At 33.0% G+C, this 23,493-nt stretch overlaps 1 protein-coding gene across 2 annotated transcripts in view; it reads left to right on the top strand.

Annotated features, from left to right (window-relative positions):
• Positions 1-23,493, top strand: part of KLHL32 (kelch like family member 32) — a 213,110-nt gene that overhangs the window by 54,399 nt on the left and 135,218 nt on the right. For both annotated transcript variants that reach the window (XR_004233644.1, XM_031964500.1), the window contains exon 3: positions 1,583-1,690. Coding sequence is in view for 1 of the 2 variants with exons in the window: in XM_031964500.1 (XP_031820360.1) it covers positions 1,583-1,690 (108 nt within the window). In the remaining variant the exon portion in view is untranslated. The remainder of the gene's footprint in view (positions 1-1,582; positions 1,691-23,493) is intronic.

Raw genomic sequence — 23,493 nt, 5'->3', positions numbered from 1 at the left:
CAAATTCTTACAAAAATGAATATTAAAAAGTATTTTACATGTATTTGGAAAAATATAATAGTATTGAATTTTTAAAAAGGAATAATGATGTAGCATCCTACTCATCCCTTTTCAGAAAATTGATAGACTCAAGATGTAGAATAAACTATATTTTTTCCAACACCCCCACAAAAAAAAACAACCCTTTTGTTGGGTGTTCAGATTTTTTCATTACCTGCCCTCTCTTCCTCCAACTTTCCATTCTTCTTACTCCTCACATGTATCCAGTTATACAGTGCAACTGGCCTCCGTGCTGTTTCTCAAACCAGACAATGTCTAACTTGAAGTATTTTTACTGGTTGTCCCCTGTACTTGGAAGGTTCTCTCCTCATTTTTGCCTTCTTCCTTCCCTGGTCATCAGATGCCAGCTGAAGTCCTACCTTCAATAGGAGGCCTTTCCCCATCACCCTTAATTCTAGTGCCTTCTTTATGTACATTTCCAATTAATCCCATCCTAAACTTATTTGCACATAGTTTTTGCACATTTCTCCCTTTTAGACTATTAATTCCTATATATCAGGGGCTGCCTTATATTTTTATCCCCATTGTTCAGCATACACATGCTATCTCCCCTAGCCTGGCTGTGTCCTCTATCTATCTGTCTGTCTGTCTGTCTATCTATCTATCATAGATAGACTGTCACTTTAAAGTTGGGAAAGTTTTGCCAGAATAGGCACTTAAATCCTGAGAGATACCATGTTTTTAATCAATTCATTCTTCTTAGAACCTTGGAACTCTGAGTTCCAAGTTCAGGTATTAGGATTTTGCTTGAGAGAGAAAAAGAAATCATTCATAAAAATTAAATTGACTCCATAGTTTTCAGGGAAATCCTTTACCTTTCTTATGACAAAACTGTAACATTCTAGTCTATGAAATACAAAATCTTTCTGGGCCATCTACTAGTCATACAAACTGTAATCTCAAGCCTATGAACAATGAGAACAAAGTTATTTATAAAAATAAAATGTAACTTTAAAATGAGAGAGAAAGCGAGAGGATGAAGAAGGAGAGAAAGGGAGGGAGAGGGATAAGATCTAGTGATTTCCTTGATATAAGGAACTCCTTGGTAAGAAAACCCATTCTGTTAATTCAGTCTTTGTACTTAAAATTAAGTGATTTACTTGTTCAGGGTAACATAGCTAGTATGTATCAAAGATAAAACATGTTCTAGCTTGGAAGACAGCCATTTTTTGGTTAGATCATGATGCCTCATCTGCATATGTATCTAAATAATACTTATAAATTGTACAAATAATGTATGCTTTCTTTGTAGAGACAGTATGATAGAATCAAAAGTGTTAAATGTAGAGCCAAAAGATTTGGGTTCAAATTTGGTTCTACATTTCTGGGCAAGACACCCAGTTTCTTTAGCTGAAAATGAGAGGTTTCTTATAGCTCTAAACCTGTTGTTGTTCTCTTAGCTTTGGCAATGCATCAAGTACTTCTATCATACTGTTTTCCCCATGTATTTATTTCACCTTGCCTCCCTTCCCACCATTTTGAATATTATAACTCTCTTTTGCTTTTTCTTTTTTCCTCTCAGGCAATGTTCAGTCTTTGTATGGTGGAAAGTGGAGCTGATGAAGTGAATTTACATGGTGTGACTAGCCTTGGTTTAAAGCAAGCTCTGGAGTTTGCATACACAGGACAGGTATCGTATCAAATGCAAATTCAGAAATTTGAAAAATAGATTGCATTGAACCTAAGTCAAATAATCTTCAGTATATGAAATCAAATGAGAAGTAATATAGCATAATAGATTTCAAGTAGGCTCTGGAGCTAAGAAGACCTGAGTTTCTATCTTGCTCTGATGCCTGTTATTTCTATCAAGTGACTTAGCTTCTCTATACAGATCTGTATCAGGGAAGGAGTTTTTCTTTAAAATATTAGTTCTCTATGTGGTTAAAATGATGGGTCTGGAAAAAATATAATATTCTCATAAATTTGCTTTCCATAGAGTACCCCAAAAGGACCTAACACTATTTGAAATCAGTAGTGACACGAATGCTATACTTTCTTTACCTTAATATTTCTAAATTGACTTCAAGTTCTTACTGCAATCTAATAAATATATTAAACATTTATTAAACACCAAAGATATGCCAAGCACTGTGCTGAGTGCTGGGGATACAATTATTTAAAAAGAAAGGCAGCTTTTGCTTTAAAATGAGTTTACAATCTAAAGGGGAAGACAACACAAAAAGGAAACAAGAAAGTGGAGGTGGGGAGACAACAAGGAACCTCTTGTTCAATGGAGTTGAAACTCAGCAGATGCTGAGTCCAGCTTTTGCCCTCTCTAAATGAAAGTGTTGGGAGGAGTTTGGTACTCCATCTGACAGCCCTCTAGATAGAGAGGAGAGGCTGAGGAGGTTGAAGGAGGTGAGTTAGCAGCTTGGTGGTGAATTATCTGTATTCTTAGATAATTTTATACCAAAGTCCCCTGCCTGTTGTAGTATCCTTTGCTGATAACAAACAGCTCTCATGAAATCTGCCATCCTATCATCTGTCATGTGCATTTTGTTTCTGTACTTTGTCTGAACCCTCTAATAAGGTAGTATTCAGCTGTAGTTAGAAGACCTGGATCTTAATCCTGGCCCTGGCAATTATTACCCTGGGCAAGTCATTTAATCTTTTTGTGGATCTCATTTTTTTCATCTATAAAATGAGAATAATATTTTTATTGCCTTACCTGACAGAACTGCTTTGAGGAAAATACTTTATAACCTTTTTAGAGCATTGTTTAGGGTTTAATGATTATTAATCCAGCATTCACAGTATATTCAAATGTTCCAGGTATTAATGCATCTCAGGGCCTGGATATTCTCCTGAGGTAGCCAGGAAATTAGGCTAAATAACTTTCCTGAGGTCACTTGAGGTAGGAAATATCTAAGGTTAGATTTGAACTCAGATCTTCCTGGGTGAAGCCTTCCTGACTGTGTATTTGAAGGGGAGGGTGCTAGTAGCTGAGTTGCCAAGGTAAAATGAAGCTGAGCCACTCGGATGGAGCTCTCTTATTCTGCCTAGATATGTTAGTTAAGCTCAGCAGTAAGTCCTCTGTGTTTCTTTATGTCACAGTTCAAAGTCCTCCTTGATCATCAGTTAGATTGTTCACTCCTTTGTCACCAGTCTTTAACTTAGGAAAGGGTCTGTTATCACTACAAAGGTAATAATCTCTCCTTTTCCCTGAAGCTGCCCTGCTGCTGTTCAGCAGCCATTATTCCTGACCTCACATCCCATTAGGATAGATGTTTTCACAGTGGGAGGAAATGTTTGGCTGGTGATTTCCCCCAAAGGTCAGCTTTTTCAGGGGAATGCTGAGACACCTGGGGAATATGACAGAAAATGACAGAAGAGACCAAGTAATAAAGCTAGTAATAGAGGGAAGATGGTGATGAGATAAATAGCTTCAGCATGAGCCTTAAAAGTCGTAGCAAGGATTCCCTAGTGTGAAGAGATACCTATGATGGAAAGAGAGAAAACAGAAGAAAGAACTTTGTAGGATTGGGCATTAGAACATCTATATTTTAATAGTCCTTGAAAGATGTAGGCTTTCTACTCATTGTTTGTGGGTCTTCAATACCTGCAATATCCTCTCTGTACCATGGTCTTTAACAATAGGCTATCTATCTCTTCAGGAACCAAGTAAGCCATACACTCAAACACTGGCTCCTGTACAGTGATATAATACAACAGAGAAAAACAAGAGGATAGAAAGAAAAAAAGAAATTTATAAATTATTTGAAAAAATGTTATATTACTACAATACTATTCACTTCATCATTTATAATACTGTTGAGGTTCAGAAAGAGACCCCAAAAGATTGGGGTTGCAGACAGGTGTCATGAGGTGTCTCAAAAGAATTTTCAGGCTTGACTCCATCTCCAAGTCAAAGGGCAAAGTTTATTGTAATTGTAATGCCAATTGAAGCTGGCCAAGTTCCAAAAAGATTTAGCAAAGAACCAGGAGCAAGAAGACAAATTTATAGGAAAAGACAGAGAGATACAGTTCTTCATGTCACTGATATGCTAATTTTATGAACTGAGGAGTAGTCTATTCACTATTGCCTCACGCCTTGGTTATCACTGATTAGCAGATTATCTATCTAACAGTCAGCAATGTTTGTAGGACTATCTTAAAGCCAAAAGACTTTAGAATCATTGACAGACAGATTGTTAGAACAACAGGACTCTAAAGTCAGAGAAACTCAGGATTACTGCTGTATTTCTCCTAGAAGCTGTACCTCCTTCATTATCAGGATTCAGAAGGTCAGGTGTTGACATCTTTTTTACCAATCTTTGAGCCAAGTCAATGCAATTGACTATATGTCTATTTGAATGGGCGGCCAGTGCTAGCATTTCCAGTTGACATCATAGAGCAATTTTATTTCATTGTTACAAGAATCTTCTAAATTAAGAAGCTCCCTCCACCAGAGTTAGTCAGCACTTTGCAACTTAATTACCTTCAAAAGCTAACTAGAGCATTGAAATGTTAAGGGACTTACTCAGGAGCACAAAGTCAGCAAAAGTAACAAGTGGTTCTTGTTATGTTTTTTTTTTTTTCTTTAATGTTAGGTCCTTTTATGTTATAATTGATGCAAAACACAATGGAACAGTAGAATCTTGAAGCATTTCCTGAGAACTGATCTGAGTATTAACTACACCTTCTTGTCCCTCAGCAGTTTTTCATAATGCTAACAAATACCACCTTTTTGAGGTTATTTGCCAACTGATGGTCCAGGTAGTCAATCATTCCCCTCTCCACCCCCAATCCTTTTGAATCAGAATAAAAATTGTTCTTTCATGTGCTAAATATTGCGTGCTCCTTCCAATAAAATAAAACATAAATTATCAGAAAATGTCATAGATCCCTGGCTTTCAAAACTGTTGTTGCTAACAGAGCAATTATGAAAATAGCAGGGGGGTAGAGATCGTTCTCTTCTTTAAAAATCTTTTTATTTACCTCGAGATGCAGGATGTGTAAATTTGGTTGGCTTCTTCTTACATTAGGCTTTCCAAAATTCTTAATTCCTCCTTAAGGCCAATAACACTATAGAACAAGGATTCTTAACTTGTTTTGTACTGTGGGTTTCTCAGTGGTCTGCTGAAATCCACAGACCTTTTTTCAACAGATTTTTCTGTTAGATTATGACTTGACTTCACAATATGCATTTAATAAATTGCATAGAAATACTAACAAAACCAATTATATTGGGATATCAACACATTATCAGTCAAGCAAAACCAAAAAAAAAAAAAATGAAACAATGGAAAAACTATCAAATACCTTCTTGGGAAAACAACAGACCTGGAAAACAGATCTAGAAGAGATAATCTGAAAATTATTGAACTTCCTGAAAAATATGATGAAAAAAAGAGCCTGGACACTATTTTCCAAGAAATTATCAAAGAGAACAGCCTGGAGGTTATAGAAACAGAGGGTAAAATAGACATTGAAAGAATTCATCAATCACCTACTTGAAATCAAAACTCCAAGAAATATAGTGGCCAAATTCCAGAACTATCAGACAAAGGAAAAAATACTGCAAGTTGCTAGAAAAAATCAGTTCAAATATAGAGGAGTCACAATAAGGATTACTCAGGATCTAGCAGCATCCACATTAAAGCATCGAAGGGCCTGGAATAGGATATTCTGAAAGGCTAAGGAACTTGGTATGCAGCCAAAAATAACTTACCCAGCCAAAAAGAGCAATTTTTTTCCAGGGAAGAAGATGGACATTTAACGAAATAAGTGGATTTCATCTATTTTTGATGAAAAAAACGGAATTAAACAAAAAGTTTGATCTACAAATATAGAACTCAAGAGAAACCTAAAAAGGTAAAAATAAATCTTGGGAACTATATTTCTGCTATAAAGATATATAAAGAACACAAGTATTCTAGAAACTAGAATTCTAGAAACTAGAGGGTGGAAAGGAAATTGTACCCAGAAAAGGGTAAATGGGGGTACTACATCTCACAAAGAGCTAAAGAAAACCTATTATATCTGAGAGAAAGAATGGAGGAGAATGAACATAGTGTGTATCTTACTGCCATCAGCGTTGGCTTAAAGAGAAAAATATTAGACATGTTCGATTTATGGTGAAACTTCTCCCACCTCCTTGAAGTGGGAGGGGAAAAGTGAAAAGAGAAGGAGTAAGCTAAGCAGAAGGGAATACAGAAACTGTGAGGAAAAGGGTAAGATGGGGGAGGAACTCTAAAGTGGAGGGAGGGAAACTAAAAAGGGAGGGCTGTGAGAAGCAAGTGGTGCTCACAAATTTAATACTGGAGAGGGGGCTAAGGGAGAAGGAAAGGAGAAAAGCATAAGCAGGGGTTAACAAGATGGCAAGTAATACAGAATTGGTAATTTTAACCATAAATGTGAATGGGGTAAACTCCCCCATAAAGAAGAAAAGCGATTAGCAGACTAGATTAAAAGCCAGAATCCTACAATATGTTGTTTACAGGAAACACATTTGAAGCAGGGAGATACATACAGAGTCGGGAGGCGCATTTAGGGTTAGGGTTAGGGTTAGGGTTAGAGAGCAGAACCTACTATGTTTCAGGTGACGTCAAAAAAGCAGGGGTAGCCATCCTGATCTCAGATCAACCAAAAGTAAAAATTGATCTAATTAAAAGAGATAAGGAAGGGCACTATATCTGGCTAAAGGGTAGCCTAGATAATGAAGCAATATCAATATTAAACATATATGCATCAAGTGTTGTAACATCTAAATTCTTAAAAGAGAAATTGAGAGCTGCAAGAAGAAAAACTATAATAATGGGAGATCTCAACCTTGTACTCTCAGAATTAGATAAATCAAACCACAAAATAAATAAGAAAGAAGTCAAAGAGGTAAATAGAATACTAGAAAAGTTAGATATGATAGCTTTTTGGAGAAAATTAAATGGAGACAGAAAGGAGTACACTTTCTTCTCAGCAGTTCATGGAACCTATATAAAAATTGACCATATATTAGGACATAAAAACCTCAAATTCAAATGTAGTAAGGCAGAAATAGTAAATGCATCCTTTTCAGACCATAATGCAATGAAAATTACATTCAATTAAAAGCCAGAGAAAAATAGACCAAAAATAATTGGAAACTACATAATATCATGGTAACGAATGATTGGGTGAAACGGCAAACAAAATAATAATTTCATCCAAGAAAATGACAATAATGAGACATCATACCAAAATGTGTGGGACGCAGCCAAAGTGGTAATAAAGGGAAATTTTATATCTCTAGAGGCCTACTTGCATAAAATAGAGAAAGAGAAGGTTAATGAATTGGGCTTGCAACTAAAAATGCTAGAAAAGGAACAAACTAAAACTCCCCAGTCAAACACTAAACTTGAAATTCTAAAAATAAAAGGAAAGATTAATAAAAATTGAAAGTAAAAAAACTATTGAATTAATTATTAAAACTAAGAGTTGGTTCTATGAAGAAACCAACAAAATAGATAAACCCTTAGTAAATCTGATTTAAAAAAGGAAAGAGGAAAATCAGATTGTTAGTCTTAAAAATGAAAAGGGAGAACTTGCCACTAATGAAAAAATTAGAGTAACAATTAGGAATTACTTTGCCCAGCTTTTATGTCAATAAATTCGGTAATTTAAATGAAATGGAAAACATCTAATTCAGTTCCAATTGATCAATGATGGACAGAAGCAGCTACACCCAAAGAAAGAACACTGGGAAATGAATATAAACTGTTTGCATTTTTGTATTGAGAGACAATAAAGTGAACCTCCCATATTCATTTCAGACTGTATCTATGATTATATGAACCCAAGACACATAATTCTTGGTTTTCTTACTTGTTTAATTTTCCTACTTGTTTTTGGTATCTGTGAACATCAACCAGAATTTCTCTTAACCATGAAATACACTTAAATCTGTGATAATTTACCATCACACAGTATTTCTCTTACTGTGTACAATGTTCTCTTGGTTCTGTTCATTTCACTTTGCATCAGTTCATGTAAGTCTTTCCAGGTTTTTCTTAAATCTACCTACACATCATTTCTTCATCATAAGGCTTTTAAAGGAAGCTTAAATGTGATTTAAAAAAACAAACAAACAATAGCTTAGGGAAAGATATTTGATCTATGGTGATGCATTGAGACATGGCGCTTTGTGGGGAAAGATCATACAATGGAGTCAAAAATCCTGAGTTCAGATCCCATGTTTGCCATAATTAGCAAACTTCAAATCTTTTGAACTTTGGTTTCCTCATGTCTAAACTTGAGTTGGACTAAATGACTATCAAGATCCATTCCAAGATCTAAATCCATGATCTTCTGAGGTCATTTAACCACTCACTTTTCTCATGTGAAAAATGAGGAGTTTTGAACCTCCCTCATTAACTTCAGGACTATATCTATAACTGTATGAGCCCAAGAAACATCTTTCTTGGTTTTCTTACTTGTTTGATTTTCCTACTTGTTTTTGGTATCTGTGAACATCAACCAGAATTTCTACTAACCATGAATCTGGTTGAATTGTAGACACTGCTAATTACCTTTTTAAATCATTATTTTCATTGTTAATTGGTTAGTTATTTCTGCAACCTATGTTAAGGAAAATCTTGTCATGAGGCAAAAGTACAGAGTGGAAATCTGTTCACAGTAACTTGATTTTTACATGTACATCCCTCATTTCTTACTAGAAATGTATCTTCTTTAAAATTTGTCCATAGATTTAATAAAGTAAGATTTAAGAACTTAACCTTCTTCTGATTCCTAATATATTTTGTACATTTCCTGGAATATTACATTAGTTGTATTATCTATAAAATGTCACAGAAGGCTAAGGTAGTACAATCAAGTAATCCACAAGCATTTATTTAGTGTCAGGCATTCAGATACTAAAATGAGAATATCTCTCCTCAGGGGATTTACATTCTAAATCAGAAATGACTGGCAGCCCTGGGAATAGGTCTTTCCCTACATTTGAGGTGTAGATAAATTAATAATTACCCTTGTTAGGTTCGCTGATGACAGATGCAAGTTCTTAGACAAAACAATCTTTTGGTATAAAGAACTCAAGTAGCATATGTAAGAGCCACCATGACTACATCTAATAGGCAAATAATAGTGCTTATGTGCTGTTGTTATTACTTTCTTAAGACTTAAAAGAAGAGAGAGAGAGAGACTCTTTTTATGTCCTTAATGTTGACTTGGATCTTTGTGAGTTGAATGGTGAAATCAAAGGCAATTCTGTGACTATTAGACTCTTTCAAGAACTAAAGAAGTCTCTTTTAGTTCTTTCAGAGTAGGCATTCACTATTCTGTGAGACGCCTTTGGATTTTAAGAATTATCTTTAAAAATGTCTTTTGGATTTGTTCAGAAATCTAGTAAAAAACTTAATGAAAAGATTTCAGTTTTATTTTGTATTAGTGATTATGCTTTATATTATGTTTCATTATTAATTTGGCAGCATTTGTTAAATGAACAAAAAACATATTATTATGGTTTGCATATGGTCATTTGAACTGGTCTTCTGCATTGTTTTCAGATTATATAAAATAAAAGATTTGAATTCAATCAGTGGTTCCCAATTTAGTGGTTCATGAACCCCAAAGGGGTTTGACATTTGAGTACAAACTGATTTCTGATGAATAGTCATATACATGCATATGTTGTCATTTGCATTCTGTACAATACACTACAGTAGCTCCCTGATTTCCTTCTGTTACTCTGTGATTATATCTCATTAAGATGGATGATCATGTGATCAAGATGTTCCAATTGTATTCGTGTAACTCAAATGGTCAGACTTAACATGATCAGTAAACGTGGACCATCACACTTTTTGCAGAGGAAAAAAAACCTGTCTATTCCCTCCCATAGCAGTATTGTTTGTTTTTAGATTTAAATTTATCTTCATCTTATATTATTATTATATTTTAATTTGGCAGGTTTTTAAATAAACAATTTAAAACCAATTGTTCAGTAGTTCCTGTGAGATGATAATGATGTATGCTATTGGTAGATGAGAATAAAGTCACGTAGGAAGATACTTTACTTTCAAAGATTAGTTTATATATAAACATTGTTAAAAATAAAGCAATTGAACATTTATCATTCTGTATAGTACTTTTCATTAACGAGTAGAAAATAAATATTTTACAATGTATGTCAGTTGATTAAGTGACTAATTTTTAAAAAATTTTTATCTCATAAACTTGTAACTTACTTGTAAACTACATAACTTGTAAATTATTTCTACCATATTTTCATTTTATCCTTCCTTTAATTCAAAGTACAAAGATGAACTCAATAAAAAACTAGATTTAAGACTCTGATGTAGAGCCAAATATTTTGCAAATTTTTGTCCAAGTACAAAAATCCAACATTGAAATTAAGTTTATATGTACTGAGCTTAATGCTGGGAAGCTTAATTCAAATTTAACCTCAGACTTCAATAACTGTATGACCCTGAATAAGTCATAGATTCTATTTGCCTCAGTCTCCTCATTTTTTTTTAAAGGAATAATAGTATTACCTCCCCTAATCCCTGGTTATTGCGAGGATCAAATGAAATAATATTTGTAAAGTACTTTGTGAACCTTAAAGTGCTAAGTTAAATGCTAGCTTTTATTATCTTTAAAATTGTAAGACATTTCATTAAAATTTTATGTTCCACAAAATTTTCAAAAGAAAGAACTTTTATTAGACCTTGCAGATATTTGTAAACATGAGGTCCAGCTGCTAGATTTTGCTTTTGATTCTTATAGAATAAGCTATGTAAAATATTTGTAATTATTTCATTATTAATTTTATCATTTTACATTTATAATTCTCACATTTATAAGTGGAATGATAATTCATGTTTGATTACAATTCATCTTCCCCCACAACTTAGGATGCTTTTTGTGCCCTTTGTCTTGACTCAATTTATGTTGCCTGTCCCAGGTTTAAAGATTCTTAGTTATGTTTCTGCTTACAATTTCCCAAATTAGTGATCTCCAAAGTTATTCCTCTCCCTGAGGAATGAATTTTACAAAGTTCAGTCCACAAAGTGAAGCATATGTTTGTTCTATTGAGTTCAGTAGCCATTATTTGATTCAATAAATGTTTCTTCAATGGAGTTCTGAGACCTCTGCTGGAAATTCTTGGTATTTTTGTGATGTAATCTAATTTCTAAGAGTTTGAAAATAATGCCCACTATTTTATTTAAAATGATAAAACTTCTTATTAAAAATATACATGAAATTCCAGATTTTTAAGAAAATAATTGCACATAATCAATTAAAATAAGGTGTTTTGGGAAGAAATTGGTCATTGAATAGAATAGAAAAATTAAAAGAATGTTTTGTTCGTTGGTTTTGAAGTACCAGCCATAGACCAAATTCTTGAAGGAATCCTTTAATCTCCTTGTATTATCAGGACAAAAGATCTCAATGTTATATGAATCTTCTTATTTTCTTCTTTTTCTTCATTCATTTGTTCATTCTTCTCTGGGCTTCACTCCAAAATCTATCTTTGTCTCTATGTTAGTACCTTCTTTTCCTTTCCCTGTTCACCTTCCTTTTATCTATCTTTCCTCATTAGAACATGATCCCCTTGAGGCAAGGACAGTCTTTCTTTTACTTGTATTTTTTTTTTTATTTCCAGTTTAGCAGAGTGCCTGGCAATAGTAAACACATAAGTAAATATTTCTTGATTTGACTTTACTTCTAGGTAAAAGAACAGTTCATTCTTTTCAGTACATAGGCCAAGATAAGAATAAGCTATTTGTTAGAACTGCTTGGAGAAAAACATTATATTTTATTGAAGAATTATTTTAGAAGAGGAACATATTTTTAATTAAGTAATCAAATGAGATTTTAAAAAATCCTTTCTCCCATATTAATTCAGCAAATATTTCTGTTCATTGTATGCTGTGTTTAACTTTGAATTTACATCTAGAAAAAATATTGTCTTTTAACTTATGTTAAATTTTGTAATTTAATAGTTTTATAATGCCTACATATTAAGACATATTTCATATGAAGCTTGTTATTGTTCTAACCTCAGAGTCTCAGTGCCTAGTTTCCTAAAAAAATAATAAAATTTTCATGAGAGTTAAAAATCACTAATAAATCTTTAATACTAAGTATTGGTGTAATTTTACAAAGCTGATATTGTTTTTATTGCAGGCATTGCATTTTTATTCTGTGATTTTTAATATGATCAGATCATATTTTCATCAATTCTACAAATATATAAAGCAAGGTAGTTTTTCTTGTACTTAGTTAAAGTGTAAATAACACAAATCCTCATATTTATTTGAGGCAACCCGTGTAGTGTATAGAGTTAAATCCTTGAAAGGTGAGCTTCAAGTCTCACCTCAGACATACTGGTTTTGTGATTCTAGGAAAAGTTACAATCTTAGTACTCTCAGTAGTTTTTAAGATTAGGTTTCAAATCAGATGCCCATCTACATTGTTAGAGGGAATTTATTTTTTTATTATTTTAAAGCTTTTTATTTTCAAAACACACGCATAGATAGTTTTCAGCATTCACCCTTGTAAAACCTTGTGTTCTAAATTTTTTCCCTCCCTTTTCTCTATCCCCTCCCCTAGACAGCAAGTAATCCATTATTTGTTAAACATGTGCCATTTTTCTATACTTATTTCCAAAATTTTCTTTATTAATTTTAAAAATTTATTTATTATTAAAGCCTTTTATTTTCAAAATATGTTCATGGATAATTTTCAGCATTCACCCTTACAAAATTTTGGGTTCCAAATTTTTTTCCTTTCCTTCTCCCCACCCCCTTCCCTAGATGCCAAGTAATCTAATATATGCTAAACATGCAATTTTTCTATATATATTTCCACAATTATCATGCTGTACAAGAAAAATCAGATCAAAAGGGAAAAAATGAGAAAGAAAACAAAATGGAAGCTAACAATAGCAGAAAAAAAGTGAAAATAATTTGTTGCGATCCACACTCAGTGCAGATGGCTTTGTCCATCATAAGATCATTGGAACTAGCCTGAATCATCTCACTGTTGAAAAAGAGCCACATTGAAGGAATTTCTTTACCTGGGTATTTTCCTATAGCAAGCATTTCTAAAGTGTGATTCAGTGACCTCTGGGATTCCTGAGACCTTTTTAAGAATTATGTTACATCAAAACTATCTGCAAAATAATACTAAGGCTTTTAAATTTCCAACAAAATGACTGTTTTATATATATATATATATATATATATATATATATATATATATATTAATTCCACATACACAAAAGTTCTTTGGAGGATACCTATGCAACAAAGTTTGGGAACCACTACCCAATGCCAGTGAAATCACGTATCCAGTCCTTAACCTTTATAGCATTGATCCTAGAATTATTTATATATGAACAAATTAGTCACAGTGAAATAATTTAAATTGTTCCAGAAATAAAGTGCTAGAAAAAGTGGTTTAAATAACAGAAAGAATAGATTAAATGACTCCATTTTCTTGTAGAGTGTCACATGAAAAATGGAAAATTGAAAAGTGAATTTGGATTATTTCCCATGAAAGAAATAATAATTTACTCTGTTATGATTGAGTAATTATGACTTCTGCAAACTAAGCATGTAAGAATAATAATAATTGTAGTAGTAGTAGTAGTAACTATAGCAAATCATATTCATAAAATGCTTTTAGGTTTACAGAAAATTCTCTTTAGCAGGGCCTATTTATGTTTTGAGAATATATGACAATATATTGAGAATATATGACAATATTTATACTTTTATAAATGTAATTTGTCCTTTGGCTTATAAAATAATTATTAGTCAACCAGGAAGAATTTTTAAGTGTCTTCATTGTGTTTGGTGCTAGAGAAAGAAACAAGTGAAACATTTCCTTGTCCTTCAAGACACTCACATTTTCTTAAAATATGCACCTAACATTGTTACAGACAAATTAAAAAAAGATTTTCCAAACAGGGAACTGGCCACGACTGATATTAATTAAGGAAGAATGGAAAAATATTTAACAACCATATTCATAAGTTGAATTTAGATTTCTAGAAGGCAGAAACCAATTTATTTGAATCTTTCTATCCCTGGTGCCCAGCACAGTGCTTGACATGTATTAGATAAATGTTGGTTGAATTGAACTTAATAAAATGAATTGTACATAAACCAAGGAGTAATTACATGAAGTATCAGCTATATTCATTCATTTGTCCAAAGAGCTTTTCTAAAGTTGGAAATATTTTCTGAGTAAATTTATTTCCGTCTTGCTCATTTTAGCAAAAAATCAGAAACTAGCTTTGCTGCTTTCAGGAATGAAGATTCCTATTTTTGACATACTTGAAAGAATACTGACTATAAAATGAGTCTTAATAATTAATTTAGCTTTTCTTATATCCAGTAATGACCTTCATGTTTCATTATATTTTAATTGCTGGCCATGTCTTATCTCTCTCATGGTTAGAAACAGTGTAAAATAAAAATTTGTATTGCTTTTTTATATAATTAGACCTCCTTTTTTGAAGTAACATAATTTATCCTTACATTCTGTTAAATAATGTATTTTATTAATTTAAACATAATGAAGAAGAGTATACTGAAAATGACCAGGAGACAGAGTGATAAAAATTCACAGCCCCGAAATGCCAAGAACCATCACATTAAAGCAGCAAGGCCCAAAGGAAAAGTTTTTCTTATAAAATATGAAAGCCTGGAATTGACTGAATTTCATCATGATTTCCTCTGTCCAAGAGTGGGAATAAAAGAACTGATTTCAGAGGCAACATTTATATAATACACAACCTTTCTCTCTAACTGCATAAAGGGCAAGAAAGGGCAGTACTGAGGAAAGGCACTGGGAAAGCATATTTTAAGAATTGAGCATCTTCATGAAGGTTATGCTTCTGCAACCTGACTCTAATTCTACAGATTTCAAAAAACCAAATGAAAATGCATAAAATCTCTGAGAAAAATAATAGGATTTAGAAATGATCTTATATTTTCCTCAGTTCCCTGTTATTGTCATTGCTGTTTATTTAACCATTTTAGTTTTTAATGTCTCTTTATGATAATTTAAAATTAAAATTGTCTTCTCTTTTTCATATTCCAGCATAGAGGTACATTATTTTTATAAAGGTAAACAAAGTCGTCATTGTCCATATTTTTATATTGCAACCTTGGAAAGTGTATTAGTTTATTTAACAGAATTTAGAGCTTAAAAATATGTAAGTTGCTAGAAATTCACCATAAAAAACTGCTCTGATCCCTGACTCTTCACCCAATTGTGTACCTTCATAATCATTCTTGATTCTTCTTCATTCTTTACCTCCTATATCACTTCAATTATTTCTTGTTGATTTTCTTTTCACAAAATCTCTCACTTGCATCCCCTTCTCTTTGGCTGTGGTTATCAACTCACAGTGATTCCCACCAATTGTTTTAGTAGCAGCCTTTTATTATTCCAGTAATATTCCTGAAGCATAAGTTTGGTCACTCAGTGGTTCCCCAGTTTCTGTAGGTAAAAACACACACACTCCTTTGTTTAGTACTCGATGCCCTTCCTGATTAAATTCCATTCCTGTCTACTTCCTAGGCTGATTTCACATTACGCTCCTCACATGCTGTGTCCAGTCAGATTGATCTATGTGCCATTCTCTGTACACAACAATCCAACTCCTGCCTAGCATAGTGCCTGACAAATAGTGGACAATTGATAAATTTTTGTTAGATTTAATTGAATAAAATGAATTGAACATAAACTCAGTTGTAATTTCATCAAATGTTAGCAATTTTCATTCACTGATCCAAAGAGCCATCCCAAAAGGGAGAAATGTTATCTGAGTTAAGTTAATTTCTAGCAAAGTAAGAAACTGGCTTTTTTACAGTCTCTCACCCAAGTTGGAATGCCTTCTTTTGGAATCCCTAGCTCTTTTCAACAATCAGCTCAAATGCCCCTCTTCTATGAAGTCATTACTGATGTGTCCACTTGTCAGTACTTTCTTCCCCAGCATTCCAATCCTGCAATTACTTTGTAGTTATTGTACACATGTTGCTTTCTCTTAGTACCCTTAATAAGGCAAGGGTTTCTTTTTTCAGTATCTCTTATATCTCAAATTTGCCTGGCTTATAATAGGCATTTAATAAACACTCGTTGAATTGTATTGAAATTGGGGGGTTTGTATTGCCTTTAGATATGTATCAAACACAGATTAACTTTCCTTGGTTTTATTTATTTTAAATTAAATTATATATATATATATATATATATATACATATGAATTTTATCTAATTTTAATTCTCCCAGTTGTATAATATTGAACAATGACTAGACCTTCATTAGAGCACCAAACTTATTTTTGTTATATTAACTATTTTAATCAAGACACCAGGCACTAAACAATTTACAAAACAGTGAACATAAATACTGCCCCTGTAATCCAGTATATGAAATAGGATGTGCAAGTATTCTTGTCAGTTTCAAAAACTGTTTTGACATGCAGTATTATTCTTTTATATTTCAGTGTTAACACCATTGAAAATAATTGTTATAATTCCTTTAACCATAGGAGAAAAAATTTTTCTTACATTGTTTTTGTCATTTTCTAGACAATCTCTCTCCATCCACTTTGTCCCTCCATTCACCACTCTTCTACCCCCAATTCTCCACACTCCAGGGAAATACACATTATAATTTTATAATGTTGAGTCACTTTGCTAAAATAGGATTTACTTGACAGAAGTTCTATTTTTTTGAAATTTTTGTTAGCTTTATATTGTTCTGTTAAGCTATAATATTTTTGTCTGCTAATGAGTGTCTTGCTATGTGACTAAATTTTTCATTAACTAGAACTTGTTAACTGTTTTTTGGTAAGTTCCATAAGGAAAGGAACTGATTCATCTTTATCTTTGTATCACAAGCACAGGCATAGTGACTGACTACAACAAGTACTCAATAAATACTTACTGATTGCCTTATATGACCTAAAATAGTATGGTTTGTCAATTTCCTCAAGATCTCAGGTGTTGGAATTTAGAAAAAATGTTCCAAGTTTAAACATGGATGCCATCTTGTGGATAAAATGTTCCTAAGGTAAAGGCAGTTTACTGAAAACTAAAAGAAAACCTTACTGAAGGCAGTTTCTTGTGACTACCTTTAATCATTCATTCTATCTCAAAGAAAATACTCCCAAAAGAAAAAAATCTAGATTGTAAACTGAATTAAAACAACATGAGAAATATAGTCAAGGATCAAAACTGACTTAGATGGATCTCATAATTATCAGATTTTCAGGATTTTTAAAATTTTTGTAGCTTTTTAAAAATTTTTATTTTAAGTTATTAAGAATTCATTTAAAATCTAATAACTGACTAATTCTGTCTTGGTATAAACTATGAAAACAAGTTACTTGTCTTTTTAAGTAAGTGAGGTATAAGGTAAGAGACCATTAATATTCTAATTTCTAAAAGATTTTAGCCAATATTTAATCTCTTCTATTTTTCTTCTCCTCAGATATGTATATATAAAATGTAAATACATACATGTAAATTTGTTAACATGAAGTGATATAAAGAACACTGGATATAGAATTAGAAGATCTAGTTTTAGAATATTTGGACATTTGGCATATAGGAAACAATATTGTAGTAGTCTGAGGCAGCAGACTTGAGTTCAAGATTTAACAAAGACCATAGCTGTATGTCATTAGACAAGTTATTTCTCTTTTCTGAGCCTGTTTCCTCATTTGTAAAATCAAGGCGAATTGGATTAAATGATGTCCAAGGTCACTTACTGCTCTGACTCTTCTAAGATACTATTAAAAATGGGCTCTGCTATTCATTGTTTTTATGAGCTGGGGCAGAATCTCAGCTTCTAAAAGCCCTAAAAATGAAGATGATAGTATTTATCCTTTTTGTCTAAAACTATTGATAGAAGAAAATCACAATGTTACTTTTGGATTCAACTTCAAATATCATTGGATCACAGATTGAAATTTAGAAGGGATTATAGAAGTTGTTTAGTCCAATAACTTCATTTAATCTACTTCAATCTATATCCTTTCAAGAGGGGTAAAAGAACCCCCTCTATAGTATCCTTGACAAGCAACTGCCGGTCTTTGATTATACATCTCCAGTGAAGAGGAACTTCTTCTCACATTAGCTTATTCATTTTTGGACCATTTTAATTGACAGGCAATTTTTTTGTAGTAAGCAGTTCCTCTACTAATTTCCTCCCTGTACCTACCTCCTTACAAATTTTTCTCCAGAATGAACATTACTGGTTCTTTCAGTATTTTAATACTTGGTATACTTTTTTAGTATACTGGCTATCTTAGCAGCCTACTTTATCCGTGGCATTTGAAAACGTGATGTGTGAATTCACCCTCTTCCTATAGCAATAAAATATACCTTACCTAGTTCTCTTCAAAATATTTTTGTTTGAGCATTAATTTTCAGGCCATATATCTATTTTAAATTTATTATGCTATATGGAATTGTAATTGTAAATGTTATTGTAAAAATAATTTCTGCTTTCTAGTTTTTCCAGCAATTAATATTAAGTAAGGAGCTCATTCCTAGATAATGTATATTTTCATATTTAAATTATCAAGGCTTACTAAGTTTAGTTATTTAAATTCTTCCTTATTTTGTTTTACTAATTTATTTTTCTCTTTTTTTAACTCATATTAAGTAGTTTTGATGATGATTCCTACTTTATAATATGGATGGGCTATTCTCCTTTGATTCCCTTTAAAAATTATTTCCCTTAATATTCTATATATTTTTTGTTACTTTGAATACATTTTTGGTTATTTTGGCTACTTCTGTAAAGTTCTCACCTTGGTAGTTTAGTTGATATAGGACACAATAAAATTAATTAAGATACTATCATCATTTTAATTATATTGACATAACTCAACCATGAGCACCAAATCCCATCCAATTATTTAACTTGTTTTTTATTTGTTTAAGTAACATTTTATAAAATTATCAATATACGGTATTGAGTGAGTATTAGTAGATTAACTTCCTGATATTTTTGTGAATTTTGTTATTATTTTGGTTGGAACCTCTTTTTTATTATTCCTTTCTGTAATAATAAAAAAGAAAAATTTTCTTTTAGTTATCTAGAACTGTTTACTTTTGTGGCTTTATTTTGCATCCCACATGAATGACTTGTATGAGGTAAAATTGTTTTGTTTAGATGGCAGAAATATCCCCATAACAAGTATGGTACTGCCTCCTTAAACCTTATTAAGCATCAAAGCAATTTATGTAAAAGTGTATGAATAGATATAAAAAGATTAGCAAATGGAGGTTCACATTTTTATCCTCAGTATCAGACAAACACAAGGAAAGCTACATAGTAAGTTACTCAATAAATTATCTGTAATAATTGTGTATAAGAAGAACATAAATAACATTATCTAGGCCATATATGAACAGAAAAAGGAGTGGGTTCATCATGTAGTAGAATGAGGGATAGCAGTACTCTGATATACTAAAAGAATAAAAATGACTTATTGTATTGATTAGATCCAATGTGGAGGATTAATGAGAAGGAATATACAATAAGAAGTTTTGAAAGAAATGAACTGTTCCTTCCTTCCTCTCCCTCCCTCTCTCCTTTCCTCCTTCCCTTCCTTCCCTCCCTCTCTCTTCCTTCCTTCCTCCCTCTCTTCCTTCCTTCCTTCCTTCCATCCTTCCTTCCTTCCTTCCTTCCTTCCTTCCTTCCTTCCTTCCTTCTTTTCTTCCTTCCTTCCTTCCTTCCTTCCTTCCTTCCTTCCCTCCCTTTCTCCCTCCTTTCCTTCCCTTCCTTCTCTTCCTTTCTTCCTTCCCTCCCTCTTTTCCTCTCTCCTCCCTCCTTTCCTTCCTCTCTCCCTCTCTGTCTCTCTCTCCTTCTTTTCCTTCCTCCTTCTCTCCCTGCTATTCTTTCCTCTCTCCTTTCCTTCCTTCCCTCTCTCCCTCTCTCCCTTTCTTCCTTCCTTCCTTCCTCTCTTCCCTCCATCCCTCCCTCCTTCCTTCCCTCCCTCCCTCTTTTCCTCTCTTCCTCCCTCCCTTCCCTTCCTCTCTCCCTCTCTTTCTTCCCTCCCTCTCTCCCTCCTATTCTTTATTCTCTCCCTTCCTTCCTTCCCTCTCTTCCTCTCTCCCTTCCTTCCTTCCTTCCCTTCCTTCCTCACCCTCCTTCCTTCCCTCCTTCCCTCCTTCCCTCCCTCCTTCCTTTCCTTCCCTCCCTTTCTCCCTCCCTCCCTCACTTCTTTCCCTCCCTCCCTTCCTTCCTTCTTTCCCTTCCTTCCCTTCCTTCCCTCCTTCCTCCCTTCCTTCCCTTCCTCCCTTCTTCCCTCTCTTACTTCTTTCATCCTTTTTTTCCTTCCTTCCTTCCTTCCTTCCTTCCTTCCTTCCTTCCTTCCTTCCTTCCTTCCTTCCTTCCTTCCCTCCATCCCTTTCTCCTTCCTTTCTTCCTTTCCTCCCTTCCTCCCTTCTTCCCTCTGTTCCTTCCTTCCTTCCTTCCTTTCTTTCTTCCTTCCTTCCTTCCTCCCTTCCTCCCTCCCTCCCTCCTATCTTCCTCCTTCCCTTCCTCCCTTCCTTCCTTCCTTCTAAAATAGGTTTATGTTCTTATACTAACTTTAAAAACCCTTTACAATCTGGTATCTTTTTGCCTTTCTTCCAATTATGTTACATATCATTCTCTTTCCCACACTATAATGTCTAGCCAAAATTACCCTTTTATTCCTCACATAGGCCATTCCATTTTTCATCCCCTTACCTTTTTGTTTACTGTCCCCTCATAACAGGATGTAGTCTTCTGCCTAAAAGAATGATTTACTTTTAAAAACACTAATTCAAACACCCATTTTCTTTATGAAACATTTGCTGAATTCATGCCTCCTCCATTCTAGTTAAATATTTTTTTTTTGCCTTTAATGACTTTGTTTTGCTCCTCCTGCAGAGACATTCCATATAACCAGTAAAAAAAAAAAATGAAGAAGAGAAAAAGATAAGCAAAACTAATCAAGAAATAGCACACCCATGGATCTCTAACTTCTACAAAGGAGTAGTTTAAGGAAGTCTCCTTTTTCTTTGTAGTTTTGTAGCATTTACTTTGTTTTGTGGTTGGTCTTTTTATTTGCATTGTTGAGAGAGGGGGGAGGGGAAGAGGAAGAGAAAGGAGGGGGAGAGGGAGGAGGAGAAGAGAGAGAGAGAGAGAGAGAGAGAGAGAGAGAGAGAGAGTGAGTAAGTGAGTGAGTTAGTTTTCTTGGTTGTGCTTGCTTCATCCTATATGTCAGATTATGTAAATATTTCCATGTTTCTCTGTCTTCATCTTATTAATGATTTTTACAGCATGTAACATCCTATTATACTCACATACCACAATGTGTTAGCCATTTCCTAATCAATGGAATTCTACTTTGCTTTCAATTCTTTGCCACTGCAAAAAAAAAGTCTTGTTATAAATAATTTGGTGTATATTTTCTCAGTAAAAACCTTGAGACATAAGTCTAGTATTGTAATAACTGAATAAAAAGCTATGAACACTTTGTTTGCATAATTCTCCATTACTTTATAAAATGGTTGTATAATTTTGTAGTTCCACCAACAATTTACTAGTGTGCCTATGTTCCCACAATACCTCCAACATTTATAGTTCTCATCTTTTGCGTTTATAAATTTTCTGGGAATGAGATAAAATTTAAAGGTTGTTTTGATTTGCATTTCTGTTATTAGTTAGTAATTTGTCAGACTTTCAAATGGTTAATCATTTCCTGTTCTTTTGAGAGTTTTTCATATTCTTTCCTCACTTATCTGTCGAGAAATGGCTTTTGTGTCAGACAGACATAACTATAAAGATTTTGAGATACATAGATATGTGAATATGTTGTTTATATATAATAAAAGTTAACCAAAGAATTTTGTAGAAAGATTTTTTTCTTCCCATTTAGTCTCTTCTCATCTTATCCTAGAGGCATAAATTTTGTTTAAGAAGAAGCTTTTTAGCTGTATACAATAAGAACTTACCATTTTATCTCTTGAAATTGCCTCTATTCGTTGTTAGGTTAAGAACACATTCTGTTTATGACTATGGAAGTTATATGATTTGCTTCTCTTCTTATTTTTTTTAATGGTATGATCTTTAATATTCAGATCATATATAATTTTTACTTTGTTGTAGAATATGGCATAAAATGTTTTTCTAAGCCTAATTTCTTCCAGATGATTTTTCAATTTTTCTAGAAATTTTTATCAAGTAGAGAATTCTTTCTAATTTATGTTTTCCAATTTACTGACCACTGGCTTTATTGGATTCTATTGTTTCTGATTCTCCTTTGTCTAATCTATTTCATTTTATTTCTCTTGTATTTTATATGTATATATATTGCATTTGGGTGTATATATTCTTTGTTAAGAATATATTTTAATATAATTATGTATTAGTAATTGTTTATTATAATTATTTTACTTATTATTATTAATATATAATATATATTTTATTAAAAGAAAGTAAGCTCATTGAGAAGAAGGATTTTATTTCTTATCTTTCCATTTCTATCACCAAACAGCATACAGTAAATATTTAATAAATTTTAGAGGTGGAGGTAGTACTAATATGGTTGAAGTCAGATATCAAGTAAGTCAGCAAAATAAAAATTTTATAAATCAGTATATATTGATTGAAACATAGGCATTCTTGAACAGACATCAAGCTCCCAAGTCTTGTGTTTGTCCTTCTGTTAACATCACAAAATTATTTCATTGTCACCACTATCTTGAATAAATATTTAAACCTTTTGACTATTAAAAAATAACCACATTCTCCCCATCCTCCCATGAACCGGAGGAATATCAGACAGGTTATTAATTCACTTGTCATACATCTGTATCATGCATGTATCCTCCCCCATTTTCTGGGAAAGGAAACCTCTATCTTTTTTATCTTTGGAGTAACTTTCATTTAATTGCACGTGTCACTGCTCTTATTGATAAGTCAGCCATGATTCAGGGTAGGGAAAACATAATCCTTTAATTAATCACTTGTGTCACCTGCAAAGTGATGCAGAGCACAAGAACTTTCTCATTAATTATAGTGTTTTTATGGAAATATCTTGCTAAGACAGAATCAACTTTGAGGCTAGATAAATCTATCATAATGATTATATCAAAGCCTCATCAAATCCCTGTTACTAATTCATTTGAACTTTGGAGAAAGTGTTTTTCCCCTCTAATCCTTGTATCTTTTCATAGAATCATAAATACAGACTTGGAAATGACCATAGAGGTCATGTAATCCCACCATCTTCATTTTATAAATGATAAAACTAGGGGTCCAGTGAGGTACGTAACAAATGGCAGAGCTGGATTCCAAGTTAGGTCCTGTGATTCTTAATCTAAAGTTCATTCCACTGTATCACACTTCTTTCTTTTTGTTTGCTCTTTTGAAAATTTAGATTCTTGTTATATGAAGGTCATATCAGCCATGCTGTTAGTCAACAACTAT

The sequence above is a fragment of the Sarcophilus harrisii genome, chromosome 4 (assembly GCF_902635505.1).
Source record: "Sarcophilus harrisii chromosome 4, mSarHar1.11, whole genome shotgun sequence".
NCBI lineage: Eukaryota > Metazoa > Chordata > Mammalia > Dasyuromorphia > Dasyuridae > Sarcophilus > Sarcophilus harrisii.
The sequence above is the reverse complement of the archived record's forward strand: the minus strand, read 5'-3'. Positions and strand labels throughout refer to the sequence as shown.